The sequence below is a fragment of the Typopeltis vanoorti genome, chromosome 1 (assembly GCF_054136105.1).
Source record: "Typopeltis vanoorti isolate ZY-2024b chromosome 1, IOZ_Tvanoo_1.0, whole genome shotgun sequence".
NCBI classification, from domain to species: domain Eukaryota; kingdom Metazoa; phylum Arthropoda; class Arachnida; order Uropygi; family Thelyphonidae; genus Typopeltis; species Typopeltis vanoorti.
In genome coordinates, this window is record NC_143549.1 from 57,030,434 (window position 1) to 57,052,819 (window position 22,386).

The 22,386-nt window shown below is 35.5% G+C and overlaps 1 protein-coding gene across 1 annotated transcript in view; it reads right to left on the bottom strand.

The window, feature by feature from the left end:
* LOC150110003 (monocarboxylate transporter 9-like) overlaps positions 1–11,397 on the bottom strand; it is a 50,579-nt gene extending 39,182 nt beyond the window's left edge. The window contains exons 1-2 of the mRNA XM_090390523.1: positions 11,214–11,397; positions 10,721–10,864 (exon numbers count right to left, since the gene is read on the bottom strand). Of these exons, the coding sequence (XP_090246649.1) occupies positions 10,721–10,864; positions 11,214–11,397 (328 nt within the window). The remainder of the gene's footprint in view (positions 1–10,720; positions 10,865–11,213) is intronic.
* Positions 11,398–22,386: the final 10,989 nt, after the last annotated feature.

Consider the following 22,386-nt stretch of genomic DNA (forward strand, 5'->3'; position numbering starts at 1 on the left):
GGGTGAGTCACAAAATATCCAAATTCCTGTACCATTTTCTGTCCACAGAGACAAATGGAGCTGTCAACTCAAAACGACCTCAGTAACAAAACGATTTGGATACACTTTTGCGAAGCGCATAGTGTCAACAGACACATGCACTTTTCCCTATGGGTATTTTAAAGGATAATTCCTTACACTCATATACCCCATAAGCAAAAGATGCCATCTATGGGACAGAAACTAAACAACATTCTACCTGGTAGGTAAAAATCCATGGTTGTTTCCCAACACGATGATTTGCAGTGTTGCCCTTCTCTTGTACAATTTTTTACATCAATGTTATTGTTACTATTATTCCACAATAGCTTTTTTTTTCCTTAGAATTAAAAAAGAAAGTCGTCTTGGCATGATTACATGGTGACTGTGATAAACAAAATGTTGACAAGGAGATTTTTTTGATATTAAAACAAGTATCTATATGTTTTTACATGATCTCTGATTATATAAAAACAATCTCAGTCTTATTATGTTATCATTTTCGATATGTTCATACATCCATTTACATGTATAATTTCGGGAGCTACTCAGTCAGGAAAAACAACTAATCAAACCACCACCGGAACGAATCGTTTACTCTTACAGTGAAAATCAAGATAAATTTAAAAAATTTACCAATATACAATTCGTGAATGGTTTGAAGTTACCTGAATTTGATTCTAATGTGAGAAATTTACTCATAATCGATGATTTGGTTCACCAGGCTAAGGACAGCCAGGAAATAGCTGATGTATTCATAAAAGGTTCACATCACCGTAACCTAAGTGTCATTCTACTGACACAAAATTTATTCTCTAAAGGTACACATTTGCGTACAATTTCTCTCAATAGTCATTATGTTATTGCTTTTAAAAATCCCCGAGACTCTTTGCAGTTTTCTCATTTAGCTTCCCAAGTATTTCCAGGACAAACGAACGTGTTAGTTCAGATTTATAAAGATGCAACACGGGAACCCCACTCATATTTAGTTTTAGACTTTAGACAGGAAACACCTGATATTTTACGCTTGAGGTCACGGATTTTGCCAGGAGAAGAACCCAATACAGTATTTATCCCTGAATGGCTGATAGACTCAAACGCTATGAATATCTCATCAAGTACTTATCTCATTCCTCTCCCAAACAAGCAAATGATGCTTTAAAACATTGCACCTCCAGCCAAATCACCACACTCTGTGAAATTTGCAAAAATGTATTATGTGGAAATATTCCACTAAAAAACAAGCAAAAGTCACGCCTACGAAGGAAAAAAAAAATTATAAGAGCACTAAGTAACAAATCGCTTCCCTTCATAACCAGAAGAAAATTGGTTTTACAGCACGGAGGAGCACTGTTCCCATTATTAGGCAGTATCATTGTTCCTTTATTGACTTCACTTATTAGAAAATGAATATGTTTAAAAAATTTACGCTTCTCCAATCACCAGAGGAGCGTGAATTGTATACACTTCATGACGAAATGAGTGCTATTTTAAAAATAAGAAATAAACATGCAGATGAAAAAGTAAAAGCATATTTAAATGTTCTGCAAAAGTATTTAGGGTTGAAAAACTAATTGGCTCTCACAGAAGGAGAGCAACAGGAACATAGAATACCACGTCCAGAACCTTTACTGAACAAATCAAATACCCAGAACCATTCCCATCAACCATCAACGTCAGCCAGTCCCAGTGAAGAAAATGCTTCCACTCCAATCCCTCCCCGCAAGAGAGCTCGAAGAACGAGTACCAAATTCATCTCTCTATCTCCCCGAAAGCTGCGTGGGAATAAGAAACTGGTTTGGAAAAAATGGTAAGTGAAAAAAAAATTATTATTATTATTTTTTTTAATTATTTTTTTTATTTTCAGTAAATGATCTGTAACAGCATTAGTTACTACAATATCATTTAACCACAAATCCTTAGAATCACATTTGCTAATAATATTTTGCATAGAAAGACCACGACATCTCAATATTAAAAAATACACACAATGCAAACCACAAGCGACAGATTCCTTAGCTTGTACAGCTACAGAATTATAATACCATTTATTAGTATTAATATTCAGAAAGTTAACAATATCGTTTTCGGGTGGACGACCGAAGCTATCGAAAAAATCACCGTGTTTGTATTTAATATAGATAGCTTGCCAATGTTGTCCCGGCAACCAGGTCGGATCTGTGTTCACTACGAACATCGACTGTTGTTTTCTGATCGGATATTGTGGCAATTCATCACGAGCACAAACTCCTAAACCCACTTTTCTCGTACTGGGTTCTAACTCTAGTATGCTTACTAATTGTTCAGTGTTCATAGTCCAGTAACACAGAACGATCCTTTGTTACGGATAACGTACACTCAAATTCTGCATAAAGAACCACTGTGATGTTTTCAGGAAGAGGTTGAGCAAATTTAACTTCGAGTCGCACACTTCCTCTTCTTAACAGGCTGACATGGGGGGCAACGGCATTTTGATCTGGCGATAAGTCAAATCCATAGAGAACGTTTCCCTTTACGTATTCTTCATAAGAAATGTCATTACCACAATCTCTGTTCCATTTACCTAGTGATGTGAACAGTGACATGTAACATCTGCTGTAATGCCTTTCTTTGAAGTTCGGAGTCAAAGGTTGTGAGGGATACTGAATACCGTCAGCGGTCACTACAAGAAAATTCAGATTGAAATGATGAAAATTAAATGGATTTCTGTTGAAAGTGCCATTAAATCCATCACTAGCGACCAGTCCAATAATTAATCTAGATGGTATTTCACCTAGATACAGATTGTCTCGTGTGGCATCTGACATACCCTTGGGAATTGAAAAATAAGACAATTGCACACGATTGATGGGGTATATCATGTTTGACTTGTCTAACACAGACAGGTGAGCCAGTTGAATCTTTGAATTTATTTTGACTTTGCGGACAAAAAGTGTAGCCTCTTCAATTTGCACTTTAGCCTTAGAATCAGCATTTGCAGTCAGTAAACAAAATTCGGGAGAACTGCGAACCATACGAACACGAACAGTAACATTATTGATCAAGCCGGTCTTGATGCATGATATCAGCGTGTATTCGCCCAAGCATCTCGACACTTTTTGATTGGTTAATTCGAGCTTGTCGTCTACGCATCCCACATTCACTTTTGGTAAACATATCACTAACATTAGCCACATCATCTTTAACAAATAGTTCATTTGTGAGTTGACTGTTTTTAGCATCTCTGTCATAATTTAGTAGGTTTTCAATATAAGCCCTATAAGGATACGTGTCTGATGCCACATTCACTAGTTTATCTTGGAGAAAAACGTCAATTTGACTGAACAGGGAATGGAAAAAATTATTCACAATACCAACTGAAGAATCTTCGATAGGTTTATTATCATTGTCGGTGATGCGCACACGAACACGTAGGTATGAGTTTCCCAAATCCAAGTATTCTTCAGATGTACCTGGTATGAAAAATTCCACAGGACCTCCACTGTCAGTACTGGATATTGGTTGGTAGGTAACATAAGAACTTCTTTCCACACACATGTTGACACGAGGGTGGGAAAAAAGATCTAACTCTGACATCATATCCTCAGCAAAAGATGTCATCTCGCTTGCGTTTTTTAGTATTCGTTTTTTTCTTCTTGCTTCCTTGACCTCTCTGAAGTAATCTACTCTGAGCCTTTTCAGCAATGGTTTTCCCAGCTTCTGATGCTCTGTTTATAAAGGCTCGAAGTACAGGTACCCCTTCCAAGACATCTCTTATCATATGCTGACCGGCTTTTAAGGCTTGACGACCGACAAATTGAGCTGCAGGTTTTAAAAGTGGACTTAGAAAGGAGAAGGCACTTCTGAAATTGCTACCTAATCCGTACCCACGTTGTATTGGGGGCCCGTAAACATTTGAGCCCCACCTGCCTGCAATGTGTAATATCTGAGATAATCAGTCATCCTTCACTTGTCGGAACTGTAATTTAACTATTGTCTTGCCACCACGAAAGTGGAACAACTCGCCGCTGTCAGAACGATTTCAATGCTAATTGACTGAAATGTTTGTTTTCGTAACGGATAATAATCAGGTTGAGCAAAAACGAAGGAACACTTAGTGCTGCACTGAACAACTCGTAACAATGGTGCACATGTATCACCAACTATCTGTTCTTGGATTAAATCAGAATAAACAAAATACGCGGCTACACCCTTCTTTATATCAACTGGATATTTCCCTGTGATTGTACCTTTCAGTTTAACACCAATCTGATTAAAACCGAGTAGAAGACCCAAACCCGAGGCCTCCTTGGGAAACAAAAGGTTGTAATCTTTCGGCACTGTCAGAGAAATAGTATTATTTGGGTTCTTTTTTCCAGTAATCACAGAACTCACATCAAACATTGCTTGAAGAAGTTGAGAGGGTGAATTGTAACTGCCATGGGGAATCTTGTACACTTTGTAAAATCCTTCTTTAGACTTTTCGAAAACTTTATTTCCTGTGATGTTGTTGTCGATATTGTTCACTACTCCACCAATTGCATGTATCATATGAAACTCATCGTAACCGGAATCTATGTTATTAAATTCGCCCAGAAGATGAATTTCGGCAAGAGCAACTTCCCATTTACCTTTAAGTCTGATCTCGTGTGGTAATTCCACTTGAAATTTTGTTTGCGTGTTTGTAGGAAACATTTTCATACTGGCATTACTGAGAAGGGTTAAGTAAAACATCTTCGCTACGAACCCAAGAATTATACGATGAGGGATAACCGAGCCACTTAACAAAATACTGAAGCTTTCCTTTCTGTTTGCGCTGCTTAAGTACTTGTTCGATTAGATACACGTCTTCCGGAAGTTCATTGGGTATATTAGCCTTTTGCAGTTGAGCTTCGTAGAAAGTTCTCTCCACTATTTCTTCGTCCCGACTGCGAACTCTATATACTACAGGGTTTTTATCAATAACCTGAGCAATAGTGAACAATTCTCGTGTCCAGTTACCCCAATACCCTTTTCTAAATTTATGGGTATCATCACTTAAAACTACACTATCACCTACTTGAAATTTTGGTTTGCTAGCCTCCTCTTGGGTTCCGTACAAATATTTCCAAACACGATCCTCGTTGTGAAGGTTAACTTGCGAAGGAGCCATACTGATAGTGCGGTGTGGTGTGAGGTTATAAGTATGTACAAGGGTTGGTAATACATTCGTATAACTTTTACTTTTAGTATACGTCATCCACTTGTAGATCTTTGTTTTCAATGTTCTGATAAATCTTTCTGCAATGGGTGCTTTCATTTCACTCCTGGTCGTGTAGAAATGAATATTATGGTTCTTAAACAATGCACGAACTTTCTTGTTGCAAAACTCTTTTCCTTGATCAGTGTTTATGTAACATGGCACTTCCTCTTTAAAAATAGACTCGAAAGCATTAACAACATCGTCTGCTGATTTCTTCTTCAGTGTTCAAACCCACGCAAATCGGGAAAAACAATCAACGCATACAAGAAGGAAACACACACCCCCATTCTGTTTTGCAAGGGATGACATATCTGCCAAATCACATTGAAAAGTATGTAAAAGTGTCGGGACTTTGATTTGATTGCGTTTAAACTTTCTTCTAATGAGTTTATGTCTCACATAAGTAGGTTGTGTTGCTAACCAACTTTTCACGGTTTCATGTGGCAAATTTGTATGTTTCTGTAAAGCTTTAATACTTCCAAAACTAACTACTGTATTAGGATTATAGTAATCTGCTAACTTTTCCATTACTATCAATGATTTTTTTTTCTTTGCAGGTGAAAATCAAGAAACATCGCAAAAGCGGCAGTTACTTGCTTTTATAGCAATACTGCTAATATTAGTGACCTTAGAAATAACCATAATCATTTGGGAAGTGGTATCAAAATCAGGCAATCAAACTTGCCTCATCAAAGAAATGTTACGCCAAGAAAAACACCATTTGCATTGGTGATATATGTAAATTCAATTCCTATTTCTTGCATATTGCAATGTAAATAATATCTGTGAAATAAATATGTAAACTTAAAAGAACAAACAGTGTCTTTGATGTGTTATGTATGTTTAAGTAAGAACACTTTTGAAATCACCGTGAAATCACACACGATTTGTTTATTTATTTATTTATTTATTGAACTTTAAGATCTTACTTTTAGACAAATCAAAATATCCGGATGAATTATGAATAAAATATGAACTTCATTAGAATATGTATATAGAAGAAAATACAGATGAGGTATGGAAAAAAAAGTATGTGTGTTTGAGTGACATCAGTATATAATTAATTATTCAGAAAAGCTCGAAAGACTGCCGCCATCACGACTTACTCTAAGAATTCCCACCCTTTAACAGGAAACAAATACCCCAAATGTATTGGAAAATTAGAACAACCATCTATATAAAAATTAAAAAAAAAACCGTATGTTTGAGTGACACCGGTATATAATTAATAATTCAGAAAAATCTAATCACAACCGCCATCACGACATACTCTAAGAATTCCCACAGACGACAATGACGGATGTGTGTCACCCTGGGAAAATTCAAAGATATCTTATCTCAAAACATAGCCCACAATTCCATAGCCAAACCAAAATACCACATAAAGACATAACGTCACGATTCTTATCTCTAAATATCACCCATCACACCACGTGATGTCCCCGACAGACGAGGGCCCCAGCGAAATTCCAAACTCAACAACAACAAACTTTCACGTCACGATTCCTTATCTTATCTTGATCTTCATCTGGTCAGAAGTGTCCACCAATGACAACACGATTACTTATACACACATATATTTCCCTTTCCATTCAAAACAATAACGTAACTTATTTAGAAATGACGACATTTATTTACAAATAACAAATGACGTCACTGATATTCATCTGACAACAACCAAACATTCCACACCCATGAAGCCACGCACACCGGAAGCATTTGGTTTAAACTGTCCCACCAATCACAACACGAATCCTTATCTCAACCATCACCCATAATCCCATACGTGAACCAAAACAGAAGAACTGAAGCCATTAACATATATGCCCACAGGGAAATTCCTAACATTCCAAACTCATGACGTCACTCACAATGACGTCAGGAAGCCACGCCCACCGGAAGCATTTGGTCAGAACCTCCAGCCCTACTAGGAGCTGAAGCCATTGACACATATACCCTCAGGGAAAAGCCACGCCCACCGGAAGCATTTGGTCAGAAGTGGCCGCACTAAGCGACGTGCTCCGCATCCCCCCTCCTATTGCAGGAGCAAGTGATCTTCCTGCAGTTCGCTCCACCAGCCAACAACAGGCAGAAGTTACTAGTATTTATCATCAATGAATTTAAATATGACATCTGGAAGGTTAGGAAAAAATTTTCCAACTATGCTAATCCTCCCAGTCTGTTGGATCTCTCTCGGATCGTCCTCTACATGTTCTATGGCTCATTAAGGAGGTTTTTACATCTCGAGAGAGAGGCTCTGGGTGACACCAAATTTAACAACAAGTGGTGTTCACCTCCAATCCTGTGTACTGTCAGAAACAACACCATCAAGTTCTGCCTGCTGCTGCTTTAGGATCTCCATCTGCAGCAGCAGCTCCACTCCGAGTCATCTTCTTGGTCTCTGCGACCCTCCCGAGGTCTGTTTTGTTTCCTGGTCTCCCACGGAGGTAGTTCGGAAGAAAACCCAGGCAGCGCACGCCAACTCGAGGCGGGCTGCCCTGAAGGGGCGGGTCACCCTGGCATCGGCTACCTCCATGGTCCTTTTGATTTCTTGAGGCAGATCTCCGAGGAGGGTGAGGAAATATCACTTGACAGCTTTAAGCTAGCAAGATGATAATAATGAACTGATGCCTATTTTTCTTCTTTTTCCCTACCCCCACCTCCCCACCAGCCCTTCCCATCCTATTCCGCTTCCTCTCCTCTTCCCCTCCCCTCCCCCCCCCCAGCACCCCACCTTGACCTCTCTGTCACTTCCTTACCCCTCTTTTATTTTTCTTCGGGGGTACTCTGACTCCTTTATTTTTCAATAGGCTGATGATGGGTTTATTCTTTACTCTCACCCACCTCAATAAAGGTCGAAACCGATCTGGGTAGTGGCCTCTTGCCTTTAATACAAAACATCATGCATCCCCTTCTTGGAGATGTGTTTTGGCATTAAGGGTAAATATTAAGATTAGTGATCAGAGCTTATGCCACCTTTACCATGAGTTGCCTTGGTCTTGCACTACCTGTAGGATCAGCTTGACTTGCATCACTTGCAGGCGCAAACTTGACTTTTTTGTCTGTTTGCTTACTTGGGAAATGGAGTAAAACCAGGTTTAAAATTGCTTGGTATTTTTAACAGATATATATATATATATATATATATATATATATATATATATATATATATATATATATATATATATATATATATATATATATATATATATATGTGTGTGTGTGTGTGTGTGTGTGTGTGTGTAGAAAGTTTTCTACCTGTTTGTATTTATATATTTATAACATATACTATATATTAAAGATACCAAGTAATTTTTTGAACTTGGTTTTAATCCTTTTTCCCAAGTAAGCAAACAAACAATAAGTCACGTTTGCGCCTGCACATAGTGCAAGGCTGAGGCAACTGGTGGCTCTTGCCTTTAATGCATAGCATCATACATCACCGCAAGGGGATGTGTTTTGCATTAGGGGAATTACTAAGGAAAGTGATCAGAGCTTAAACCACCTTTAACACGAGTTGCCTCAGTCTTGCACTATGTGCAGGCGCAAACTTGACTTACTTGTCTGTTTGCTTATTTGGGAAAAAGGATTAAAACTAAGTTTAAAAATTTGTGAGTTCCAAAATTAGTGTTTCCGCATGTTCGAAGTGAGTTTGTTTTTCTGTGACATTGTATTTTTCTTTGATAAATGCCACAATGCCACCTCCTCTTTTGCTTGGTCGACATAGGTTGTAGGTTTGATAATTATTTATGTTGTATGCGTAAATTTCTGTGTCGTTTATTGCAACTTCGGTCAGTATTAGCGCATTTATATAATTGAGCTGTGTTATCAATGTAAGCCAGTGTTTTTTATACTTCTTATGATAGTGAAGTTGGTGTTGGTGGAAATGCTGTCTGACCATTTCTTCAAAGAGTCAAAGACCTTGAAGTTTATGTTGTCTGACTGGATATGTTCGCCTATGTTTGAGATCTCCATTATATAGTTTTTAAATGAGTTCTAATCTTATTCATAAGGATGTAAAAAGTTAGTGTTTTATATTGGTAGGCTGTGTAAGTAGGGGGGAAATCGTCCTATTATTGCTATTACTATTACTAGTTATTATTAATTACTATTACTATTACGTAGTTATTATTACTATTATTATTCTGTATAATAATATACAGAATAATAATAATAATAATACTTGCTTGGGTAGCATTTCTGCTTTCTTCCTCGAAGCTTCTGCAGAGCTCATCTGAGTATGATAATGGATCGCAGTGGTATCGTGGTTTCAATCTATACCTGTCGTGAGCCAGGTGTAGATTTAACTGTTTATATGTACGTATAATAATAATAACATTATTATTATTATTATTATTATTATTATTATTATTATTATTATTATTATTATTATTATTATTATTATTATTATCAGACAGTCCTCACTTCTATCTCTTCTCTACTTACTAGTGAAGAACATGAATACTTTGGGAATAGGTAAAACAAAACAATAAACACTATGACAAACATATCCCCCCTAAGGCCTCAGAGAACTCGAAATTCTGTTGTTGGGAAAATCTTTTCATAGCTTTACACTCATTTCTAAATAAATGTCATCATAAAAGAAAAAACATTTTCCCATCATTTCCCTTCTCATATTCTTGCACAAAAACAGTTTTTGGACTCAATCTTTCCTTATTTCCTTAGGCGTGTAACGCATTCTCTTAGTAGTAGCCCCAATATCTTTTGTTCTGCACTGAGGTATTTCGGTACACGTTCCTGCTTGCATTTGATACTGATGGTAACAAGAATACAACAGACATTTGTTGCCAGTTTCTGTTCCTAATTCTAATTATCGGTATTTACATTATTATAATAAAACTGTAAATACATTATAACGATAATGTAAATAATATATATATTTACATTATAATAATACAGTTCGATGACGAACTGCGACCTAGGTCCTGTACTCGCAGTGGAGTGAACTGGTTTAAATAATAAGCTTCTTAGTTAAAGGAGGAGAGGTCTCAGATTGCTTTAGTCCATATTTAGAACAACCATATATCCTTGTGGAGAAGCTCAATATAATTCAAAAATTGCTAAAAAAAAAAAAAACTAGCAAGAGAAACATTTGAATAACGATATTTATAACTCAATACATCAACTCTGTAATGATATTTTATGTTTAGTAATACTTTATTATAATTTTAATTTGATGAAGCTATTTATGCGTATAGTTTTAATCATATTAGATGATCATACTTTTGTTTTATAAACGAAATTCGAAATTAAAACCTTCAAATAATTTATATATTTTATGATAATATTATAATAATAATACGTGCTTGTTATTCTTCCCGTTATAATAATGTAAATGGTGAGTAAATGAAACAATTTGATTTCAAATTTTCGTATTATAGACAGATAAAGATCACAACGTACACAACGAGTTTACTGTATAATTAATTTCATTATACAAAAGATAATAACATAACTTACCCAAAATAAATCCGTAGAATATTGATAACCAAAGAAGACTTTTAGCGAATACACAGCATGTTAAACCGATCACCACAAGCAAACTTCCTCCAAAGGTGACTTTGCGACACCCAAATTTATAAATCAACATTCCTGAAAACAATGCTGCAGGAATAGAAAATGCATTTATACTGCAATACCAAAACACAGACGCAAGCGCTATTTCATAAATTGTTATTATTAAAATTATCTTTCTTTGTATGAATTATGCAGTAAATATTATCCAGTATTTATTATATATTTTTCCTCATAAATTCACGTATTATACAGTTTGTTAGCTGGGTGTGTGTGCGTGTGTGTGCGTGTGTGCGTGCGTGCGTGCGTGCGTGCGTGCGTGTGTGTGTGTGTGTGTGTGTGTGTGTGTGTGTGTGTGTGTGTGTGTGTGTGTGTGTGTGTGTGTGTGTGTGTGTGTGTGTGTGTATTCACATGTTAAAAACAAATCCTAAATACTTACATGCAAAATACATGACAATTTGATTTAGGCTATAAACCCAAGCACATTTTTCTCTTGACTCATTGAACACTCTCATGGTAGCTACAAACAGAACTCCACTCGCTTGAAATATTCCACCAACAACAACCATGTCAATGAAACAAGCTCCAATGAGAATTACTTCTGACGGATTTACTGTTTTCATCTTGTGTACACAGCAGACGTTAAATAAGTGAGCGTGTGATGAGAAACGTTGATCGGTTTTAATGACCGTTAGATCAAGGTTAGGATGATAAGCACAACTTGCGAAATATCTTAGATAAGTGCAAGTCATATGATTGAGCTGAGCCAATCATATGATTCACCATTAAATGAACATTTTTGTTCGGTTCTAATACATGAATTTCCGTAATTGTTTGTAAGTTAATTTTCCAATGTTTATCACGAAATGTTAATCATGTCGATTTTTCAGATGTTTAGAAAGATTCCATTTTTTTAAATCTTTTTTTACATTCTCAAATATCATTTTCATTTCTTTTGATATCTTGATTATTTTGCATAAGAAATCCGATAATTTTAGGAACATAATGAAACAGAAATTTTCGAGATGATTCTGGTAAAGTTCCATTCGGAATTTGAACACGTTTTTGCCATATATTTATAATTTAGGTCATTTTTTAAAAAATTGTTCATACCGTATTCCCATTCAGTGATGCTACTCTTTTGGAATGCAGCCCATGTTGTGAAATGAGGATCCAAAAAAATTTCTTCACATTAAATTTTTGTTCGGCATATAGATTAATGTATCATTTGTACAAAATGACTTGAAAGACTTAATTACAAAGCTAGTTAAAGCTACTGTAGAATAGCAATTTCTTCTTCAAGTCCACTTTGGTTTCAGAGACAGAGAGAGGCTGTAGATATCAGCGCGACGTTCCACTTATATAGATAAAATGAAAAAGTGGTCTCCAGTTTCTTTCAGTCTAATCAGCTGAAGAAAAAAAAAACTGTTATGATGGTTTCTGATGTTGGCAAAAGATTCATGAAAAAAAATTAGATAAATCAAAGATACTACTGAGATGAAAAGATTCAAAACAAATTGAAAGTGGAAGTGTAATTAAACAAACTCGGAAACTCAGGAAAAATTGTAAAATAAATAAATAAATAAATGTGATTCAAAACGGAAAGAATAAGTCAAAATCATGCAGAAAAATTCAGGATAACAGATGGAAAAAGATATAGTCTATAATTCTAAAATTCAGCTCCAGTAGACCGAACCCGAAACGTTTTCAAACCGATTTGGGTCTCCTCCTGTGTAATACGTCTAATACCGAGCAGTGTGAATTCACCTTCTGAAGAAAAATAACTCATCGATTCTAGTGGTGTAATTTAAATCCAGCATGTTTCTTTGCAAACTGCTACACTAATTATTCGACGAAATAGATCGGCAAATCCAATCGTCGAAAAACAAGGAATAATACGAAATCATTGAATGCTATTTGGTATCGGAAGAATTACCTAAGTTAATAGAAATTTGAATGACTAATGATTAGATCTTCTAAAAAGATGAGGGCTACAAAGTGTAAAATTAAAACCTATTCCATGTTGGAATGAGATTGTGCACCTCCAGTGAATTATTCTTGAATTCTATACCGTATCCGAAAAGATTAATATGTGATTTTCAATGATTTGAACATAAATATCTAAATATATAAATAATTATTCACACGAATCCAGTAATTAGGAAAATATTCGAAAACAAAGAAAGAAAAAAAAGAGTGCTTGCACACGAGTCATATTCTGATGATAAGCCCATCTAATAATGTAATATTTCTGCATCATTTTCAGAGGATGGTGTAGTTGCAGTAGCAAAATGATTATGGGAGAAAGTAAATGATGTGAAAAAGCAGTCGAATTGGGAAAATCAAGGTAAATCAATTTCAATAAAATACTAAACGGAAAAAAATAAATTCAATTGAAATACACTTAAAAAAATCAAGTCGATGACGAGTAATAATAGGAGATATACGGTTAAGAGGAACTGTTAAAGAATAGTTTACTTTATGAGAATTTTTATGGGTTTGGAAATTGTCACCAAACATATTGTGCAAGCGAAAAGTGAGAAATTCTAAGCTTATCAGACAGTGGTGATGGTAATAAAATTATTAAATATTACTTAAAATGTTACTTATATGTAGTGTTCATAATATGGATTACAGGAGGAGATATTAAACTACAAAATTCTCACTAATTTACATGAAATGATATGAAGAATAAGCAAATTTTATAATTGCAGAAAGTGCAACTGAAAAACGAAACTGTCGTTTTGCCAGAGTTCATAACCGTATTTTTACTTTAAATAGTTTCTTAAAATGGTTTTAAAACTGTTTTACTTAAAACAGTTTCTACTGGCGATTATTTGCAGATATAATATTCACGCAATGCTAATACTTCTTTTCGAATTATATTGGGTTCGATTCCCATCAGTGACGTGGGGAACCTTTATCTGGTCTCTTTCGACTAAAGGTGAGTTAGCCGGTCTGGTACGGAGGTAGAGGGTTTTTCGACCCGGAAACTCGGGTTTTTCGTCCCTCAAAACAGGCAAACCGGCCCTGCGAACACACAGTTCTGCAGACATAAGACACTCCTGAAATAAGGAATAACCAACCTATTCCGCAGGGATTTCGGTTTCGAATGCCTGCACGGTAAAGTTGGGGTCTACGCGAGAGCGTAAATCAGGAAAAGCCTGAGTAATATATTTGTGCAAGATCCACTCTGTATTCATAGTTATTGCTTTCTAAGATATAGAGAAAAGAAACTAAGGCATGAGACCAATGGATAATATCTGTTGATTGCGTTCGTTCTTCTGATCTGGTTGTACGGTGAAAGATCCTACTTTATATCTGACTGGATATAAAGTAGGATAACTTATCTCCAATTTCCTTAACGTCCTAGATGAAATTCTGACCCATGTCTTTGAAATAGAAATTAGGGTAAAGGATTTTTTTATCACTGAGTAAATGTCGTATCTGCATAGGTACGATAACTGGATGTGAATTCAATCGTTATGTGGAATGGATGTTTATGGCAATTTTAAGTACCAGATGTTTGTTTTATAGTCAAGCATTAGACTACTAAAATGGTCTATTGCAGGTCTGAAAGGAATTGAAAAAGTACCGTGTTGGATCTCCAAGTAGGTATTTCCAAACTATCCATTCCTTAACCCACCTCCGAAACTATACTTTTGTCATTTTTTTCAGGTGGCTAGGATTGCTCTAATAACTATGCAGAGGTAATTATAAAAAAAAAGTCTATAAACCATCTACTGAAAATTATTTCCGTAAACCTGTAAATGAAGTAGATTAAATCACCAGTCTTTCGGTTCACGGTATTGAATAGATTCTTGATAATCTTTCCAGTGCAGTCACAATACAAATACCACATAACGGTACTGTTTGTAAAAGGGTGAATGTAACGCTGTTTATACTCCACACGTTATCTGAATCGGGAGATGCGTTGTTAAGAGCAATTTATGAACATTAAGCTCCCCTTGTGACGGTTAGGGATTAAACGTTATCATTGGAAAGTAAAATGACTTTGAGACTTTTATGCTTGTAGAGGTCATTCGTTGTAGTCTGTAGCTTGTTGGATCAGTTGATTACGGTACGTGGCCGCGTTTGAAAAGAACGTTACTGCTAGATAGTACAGAAATTACGAGATATGTGGAATACGGGAAAACCTCGTTTAACGCGATTAATTAATCCATCAGTTAATGTGCGCTAAGCGAAATAGCGTTATGCGAATACAATAAACAATAGGAATAATTATAATTCATCCATCAGTTAGCGTAAATTTGGAAAAGCAAAATTGCAGTGTAATCTATATTAGAGGATAAAATCATCAAAGTTAATAAAAATCAATTGCTTACATTTTTATTTAATGTCTAAACATTTGATTGAGCTAATTTTTTACAAAAAAATTAAGTGAAGATGTTTGAATAATGCTCAACTTTTTCATCTTGTCATGCAATTTGCGATAGCTGGCGATCGCTTTATCAAGATTTCTGCGGACTTCGAAGCTTCGTTCCATATCAGGGTCAGCATTAAATAAACTTTCCTTAGACTGCTCAATGTGATTGAAAAGTAGTTCAAGTACTTTTGTAGTTAGCTTCTTAGTCATAACATTTTCTTCTTGTTCGCACTCCTTATCTTCTTCTTCTTCTTCATATGCATGCTATTCGTCTAGTTGAAGGACGCTTAACTGTCCTGAGTGGAAATCGAGCAAGTTTCACACATCTTTATTATCCAGTTCATTAAATCCAAATTCTTTTCCAATTGTGCTGATTTCTTCAATAATGTTAGATCTTGAATTTTGCCCGCGATAAACTAACATAGGCTTGAGTTTAAAGTTGCCTTCTGCATTACCTCCTAATAAAATCGTAAGACGACCTTTAGATAATTTTTATCCTGTTGAAATACTTCTATTTTAGCTAGGAAATTTTATGTTGGCATATGCTTCCAAAAGAGACCAATTTCTTCAACGTTGAATATTTGACGATCATCATAATCACCCTCATGAATTATCCTTTGAAATGCTTTAGGAAACTTGTCCGCAGAATCTTTATCAGCACTAGTAGATTCTCCAGTTATTCGTACGTTATGTAGTCCAGTTTCGATTTTTAAAACGGCCAAACCATCCCAAAATCGCAGTAAAGCTTTCATATTCCTTTTGAAATTTGATCTCTTTCAATCAGGTAAAATATTGAGAGCTTTTGCCTGAATATTCCCTGTACTAAGAGGTATTCTTTTTTATAATCCTCAATCCAGAGAGACAGAAGACGCCCCATCTCGATCAATGAATGTCTTCTATTTCGGGTGATGTGCATATTTAAAGAAGCAGTAACAACTTGCCGTTTTTCTCTGTATTCTTTGATCTTATTTAATAAAGTCCGAACTGTAGACTCGCTTCATCCCAGGTCTCGCACAATCATTGTATTGCTAGCGTCATCTTCATGTCTCTTAATGACTTCCAGCTTTTCCGCTCGCTGCAGATTGGCGACAAAAAATTTCGCATAACGAAAACAAAATCGCCCTAACTGGTTAACAACTCACTTAAAACGGGAAATAGTATCATTTCCTCAATCGCAATAACTGATTATCGCGCATATTGAATTCGCGTTAAGCGAGGTTCTCCTGTATCACGGTGAATCTGTTCGTTTCTGTTGAACCATGGAGTATATAAGAGTACAGCTACACATTTCAGGGTTTACTTGGAGCCTTCAGTCTGCGAACCATTTTTCTAGCATCGCCATAAGTTTTTTGTTTACAAGGTAAGGACGGTGCGATCTTGCTAATACATCCGTGCCGTCTACATATAAAGCCGTAATAGACGCAGTAGGTTTTTGTGGGAGATATCTGCCATGTAGACTGTGAAAAAAATCGGGGCCAGAAAGAGCCTCCTTGTGGAACTCCAACCAAACTTTTGCGTTGTGAATAGCTTGTTCCATTAATCTGGACCTGTATTTTTCTATCGGTAAGGTATGGTTTGATTAGACGTATCATATTCGTTGATATGTTGACTTTAAGGATTTTGAATAGGAGCCGTAGTGCCAGATTTTTCTCAAAAGCCTTGGCAATCCGCAAGAGGATTTGGCTTTTAAAATAGTTGTAGTTTAGATGACTGCTGCTAATGCTTTATTGAGTAGTGAGGTTGTCTATTGCTTTATCAATCTTCTCTTTATCAATCCTCTCCAGTTTGAAAAGTTCTCGGCCTCGACCATAGATGGCAACGAGGATTTTTTTTTCTAAGTTGGTACATCTGTCATAAGCATTCATGTGAAATTGCAAGTCATTCTATCAGGTAGTTTGTTTCATACAGCTGTCTGAAGCAAAAGTATTGTCTGTATCCCTTGAAATGGATAACATTGAGTATCGTGCAGTTATAAAATTCTTTATTAAAGAAGGTTTAACGCAAAACAAAATTCATTCAGTTCACAAAAGTTTATGGACACTCTTCTCCTTCGTTTTCGACAATTCAGAAATGGCTGAGGAGTTTAAACGTGGCCGTACCAGTCTTGAAGAAGATGCACGTGAAGGACGTCCAAAACAGTGTAATAGCAACACCAGAAATATTGATCAAGTGCACAATATGGTATTGGGTGACCAGCGAGTCAAAGTGCGGGAAATTGCGGACACTATAGGCATTTTAAAAGAACGTGTAGGATTTATTTGGCATAAAGAATTGCAAATTAAAACGTTTTGCGCAAGATAAGTGCCGTGCTTGCTCACAGCATCAAAAACGCACTCCTATGAAAATCTCTGAACAGTGCTTGGAGCGTTTTAAGAAATAATAATCCCAGGTTACTGTTTTCTGGGAATATTATTGTTTTTCTGGGAAAAACAATAACAAACAAACAGTAAATAAACAAACAATTTCTGGGAAAAGCAATTCTGGGGTTATTGTTTTTCTGGGAAAAACAATAACCTAGGAACATTATTTCCAGTCCCTGGAAATAATATTCCCAGGTTATTGTTTTACCCTTTTCATTATCATGAAAAGGGTAAAACAATAACCTGGGAATATTATTCCGATCTCTTAACTAGACGAGACGAAGCAATTCGTTAGAAAAGACCCGGTTTGCAGAAGAAAAAGATCATCTTTCATCAGAACAATGCACCTGCCCCCAAAGGTGTTTTGGCAATGGGAAAATTACGGGATCTGCACTATCAGTTGTTAGAACATTCATCCTATACCGCAGATTTGGCTCGGTCTGGCTTCTATCTTTTTCCAAAACTAAAACTCTTTCTCGTTGGTGAGCATTCTTCTTCGAATCAGCTGTGTAGGGGTATATTGAGGATCTTACTGAGAACCACTACAGGGATGGAGCATCTCTGGAATAAATGTATTAGTTCTTAAGAAATATTATTTTGGAAAAAAACATATTTTTGAAATTATAAATTCGTTTTTTCATTGTTAGGCCTAGAATCTTTCACAACAGAAAAGTTCCTTCCCTGGGATCTTGATCTTAAAGATCTTTGATTGAGAGAATTAGATCATTAGGTATTCTTCGTCATCTCATTCGAAAATTTATTATGATCAGCGCAGTCAAAAGCTTTCTTATGATCAATAAAACAGATATATATATATATATACTTGCTTCTGAAATTTTCTTGTTCTTTCCACAATTCACCTCACGTCCTTTATCTAGTTTCTGGTTCCTCTACGCCTCTTAAAACATGTATGTTCTTCTGGCCTTTCTCTATTCACATATGTTTCCATTTGCGTATAATGTAATTTTACTTCCGTGAATATTAAAACAACAGTGTTCAGCGATTCGGACTACGAAGTTCATCTCCCAACAAAAGACACAAACACACAAACATTCTTTCCCACGGCGGAATTCAAACCCGCAGTCTTGAAAGGTGGATACGCTAACCACTCAGCCAACCAGGCCCGCAATGTGCATATAGTCTCAGCATACCTGAAATAAACTAAATAAGAAAAGAAGAAATTTCATCATTTACGCGATATTTAGATAATATCAACACGCAGACTGAATCGGCCGAATCTCATTGATTGTTCTTTTTTTTTTAATGTAACATCTCTACTTGAAAAGCTGTATTGCACATAAGTTGATGGATGAACTAAGAATTAGAATAATCCGAAAAAAACGTTTTCGGATTATAATTTAGAGCTTTTTAAAGTTACATCAGGATTTCTGCAAAGTAAGTTTGTGGCAGTCTCAGTGGTTAATCAACTTTGCTACCTTAAAATAGAAGGAATAAAAAGGAATAATTTCGATGGATTTCTAGAAAACCTTTGCTCTGTTTAACGAAAAATAACTTAAAAATTATTAATGAAACAAGTCTTCACACTAAGAGATCTCTTGGAAGCAATAGCTACCATTACTGACAATCATCCAAAGAGATGCAATCAAGGAATTAAACTAACTTACACTTTGAACTAGTATCAAATGTTTCAGTGATGATATAACAGTTGTAATTATGCATCATATATATATATATATATATATATATATGTATATATATATAGAAACTTTTCGACTTATTAGACAGAGCAGTCGACAAAGAAAAAAAAAAGGAAAAGATGGTCATATCTAAATAGCACCGAACACTCCTTTCTGAAATTATGTTAACTAATAATTAAATCAGAATTGTGCATCTAAAGAGAAATTATTAGAAAATGAATACAAACACAAAATTGTGATGGGAAAAGTTAGAGAGAAGAGTTAAACTAATAATAACGATAAGTACCCATGGGATTTCTTTTCAGGTCGCGGTCAAGCCATCACTAACATCATGCTCCAACATAAGCATGTGAAAACATTCACGCTGATAAAAAAACACAATAATAAGAAAGGTCTCACTGACGATTTTAATCAGGATAGAGCTATCTTCGTGCCCGTTCGGAACTGAAGAGTATATAGAGGATTTTAAATTTAAAGTGATCACCATTTAGTTTTTAGTATGATAAAATTCAATGTTATACCGAAAAGAAAAATATATTAAAAAGTTTTAAAAATAATCAGCGTTGAACAGTTTTCTGAGGAGAAGAGTTGCAGAAATTAAGTGTACAAATATTATTAAAAATGAAAGGAAGTGGCTTACTCGATTTATAAATGCCCTAAGAGAATATAGATAAAACAAAGTAACAGAACTAACCTCTGCGTAAAAGCAGCTAAACAAAGGCAATGGAAACAATACAGAAAATAAATGTCAGGAAGGCAATAAAATGTTCTAGTGGCTATTGAAAAGATTGAAGTAGCCACTAGAAATAGAGTAAGGAACACATTAAAAGGAATTAGAGGTGATAGGACATATGATATATGACACAAAAACTAAAACCAAAGATATCATAGCTATCTGTAATAATTATTTCGAAAGACTTAAATGAAACCAGAAGTGACCGATAGTAGAATATATTCAAGAAGAATACAATTAGGAGTAAATTTATCAGTACTTGAGGTAGAAAATGCCAACAAAAATCCCGAGTTATTACTTAGAGTTTTCCCGTAGAGAAAAATAAAATTGTAAAGAAATCATTTCAAAAACAGAAAGAAAAGACTAAGATCATAATTGTTGTAAGTACTAAACTAGGAACTAGGACATGAAAAAGTTGTTGGAAGACTGAGAAAATTAAAATAGTAAGTATATTAAATAGTAAGTATTACCTCGATATGAAAAAAACGAATTAAGAAGAAAGGCTATGATGGCAAACAATTCAATGCGTAGACTGTATAAAAGGAAGGGATGCGAGTTTTTGGATGTGTCGAGTGAGTATGAGGGAGGATTGGATTTGCATAAGAGGGAGGGTCTACACCTGAATGCGTTTTTTATCAGAAGTTCTGAAAAACTAATAAATGGAATGAGATCTACTACGGAGAGTCAGGAAAACTAAATTATAAAGGGAGGAAGTTATACAATCTTGTATAACTGTGTTAATGACAGCAAAGGGCTTTATCACAGAAATATTGACGAGAAGAGAACGATTTCGACTTTGTGTTCGTCCGATTCGGACCCATCAAAACGTGTGCAATGATGTCTACATGTACAAGGCATTAGAGAAGAATAGAGATCTGCAAGTTGCCCAAATGTGTCATGCAGACTGCAGACAACAGTATACAAAAGAACATGCGGGTAGATTATTATGTCTGTACACGAATGCTAGGAGTATCAGAAACAGAAGGGTAGAGTTTGTTAACTTGGTCAATATGCAGTGACCAAGTGAGACCTGGCTATCATCATCATCAGACATACTAACTGGTATCGAGTGTAAAGGGTACACTATTTTTAGGAAGGATACAGAGGATAGGAGAGGAGGAGGCGTGCTGCTAACGATGTCGAATGACTTGAATTCAGTTAGAGTTGAGACCTATGATTGTAGTACTACTACTAACGGTATTTCATGTAGCAGTGAGTTTGAAGCCATCTAGTGTGAGATGGAATCTAACAAGATCAATTATGTAGTACGGTTTTGTTGCAGACGTGGAGGATCGGTTGCTACTGATGAAAAAATCCATCACCAAATAGTAAAGTAATGATAAAGATATTTTAAAGAATCCTTATTCAAAATATAAATATACTGATGTTGAATTAATTAAATCGCTGAAATTTAATTTGTACAAAATGGTTGATGTGCTATGTTGATCAACGAAAAAAATGTTTTCATATGCAACTGTGTTGAAAAAAAAACATTATCACTATGATCACTGTATAAGTAATTCGACTATGATTAATTACTTCAGACTACTAACTTCCCTTTACAGTAAAGGATGACTGATTCCTAATTAGGACTGATTTCCAAGGATATGAAAATATTGCTACACCCAGCTAGAGAGTGTTCTATAACAATCGTATCCAATAAAATTATATCCAAGGAAATTCCCATCGAAAGAATAGAAATTATAATGTCAACAGGCTTACGAATAGGGATTTAGTTTTTCAAGGTTAACCGAATCTTGGGATTAGCAAAAGAGGCGCCCGCCACGGGCGTAACTAGGTTTGGGAGCGCAAAACTTAAAAAACGTAAAAAATAAAAATAAATAAATAGGTATAAAAGTCTGCTATTTTATATTGTATTTTTAAATTTCGGCAATTAGCCGCTTTAGACATACAAATTCTGAAACACAGCGGAATTCCGCTACATTTGGTAACACCGGTGAGTTCCAATTCGTGTCGAGTTAAATGGCAACGACAGCGCCTAATATCACGACTTGAACCACTTGAACATAACATTTCTTTGCAATTGTTCTCCTTTTTGTCTCAAATGAATTGTTCCGTCGCACCATTAACTATTAATGGATGTATTTTCCCATTTTATGATTTTGTAGAATTTTGTATCTCCAAATTCCCGTCTAATCCTAAATATTTGCATAGATAATCTAATACATTCTTTTGTTATCCTCCCAATGTGTCTATCTGCCCATCCCAAGTTTATTACCTTCCGTATTATAATTTTAATCCCTTTATGACCTTCTTCGATATCATTCATCTACCTGGATCCTTCGTTTGATGACCCACCCACAAAAATTATTCGCCAGTACTTATTTACACCCGTCAAACCCAAGATCCAGTGAAAATCACAATCTTCCCACCCTCAATATTTCGATTCGTCTGTACTTCTTGTAGATAAGAGAATTTCAAAAATCATGTAATTATTATTAGTCTTGTTTGCA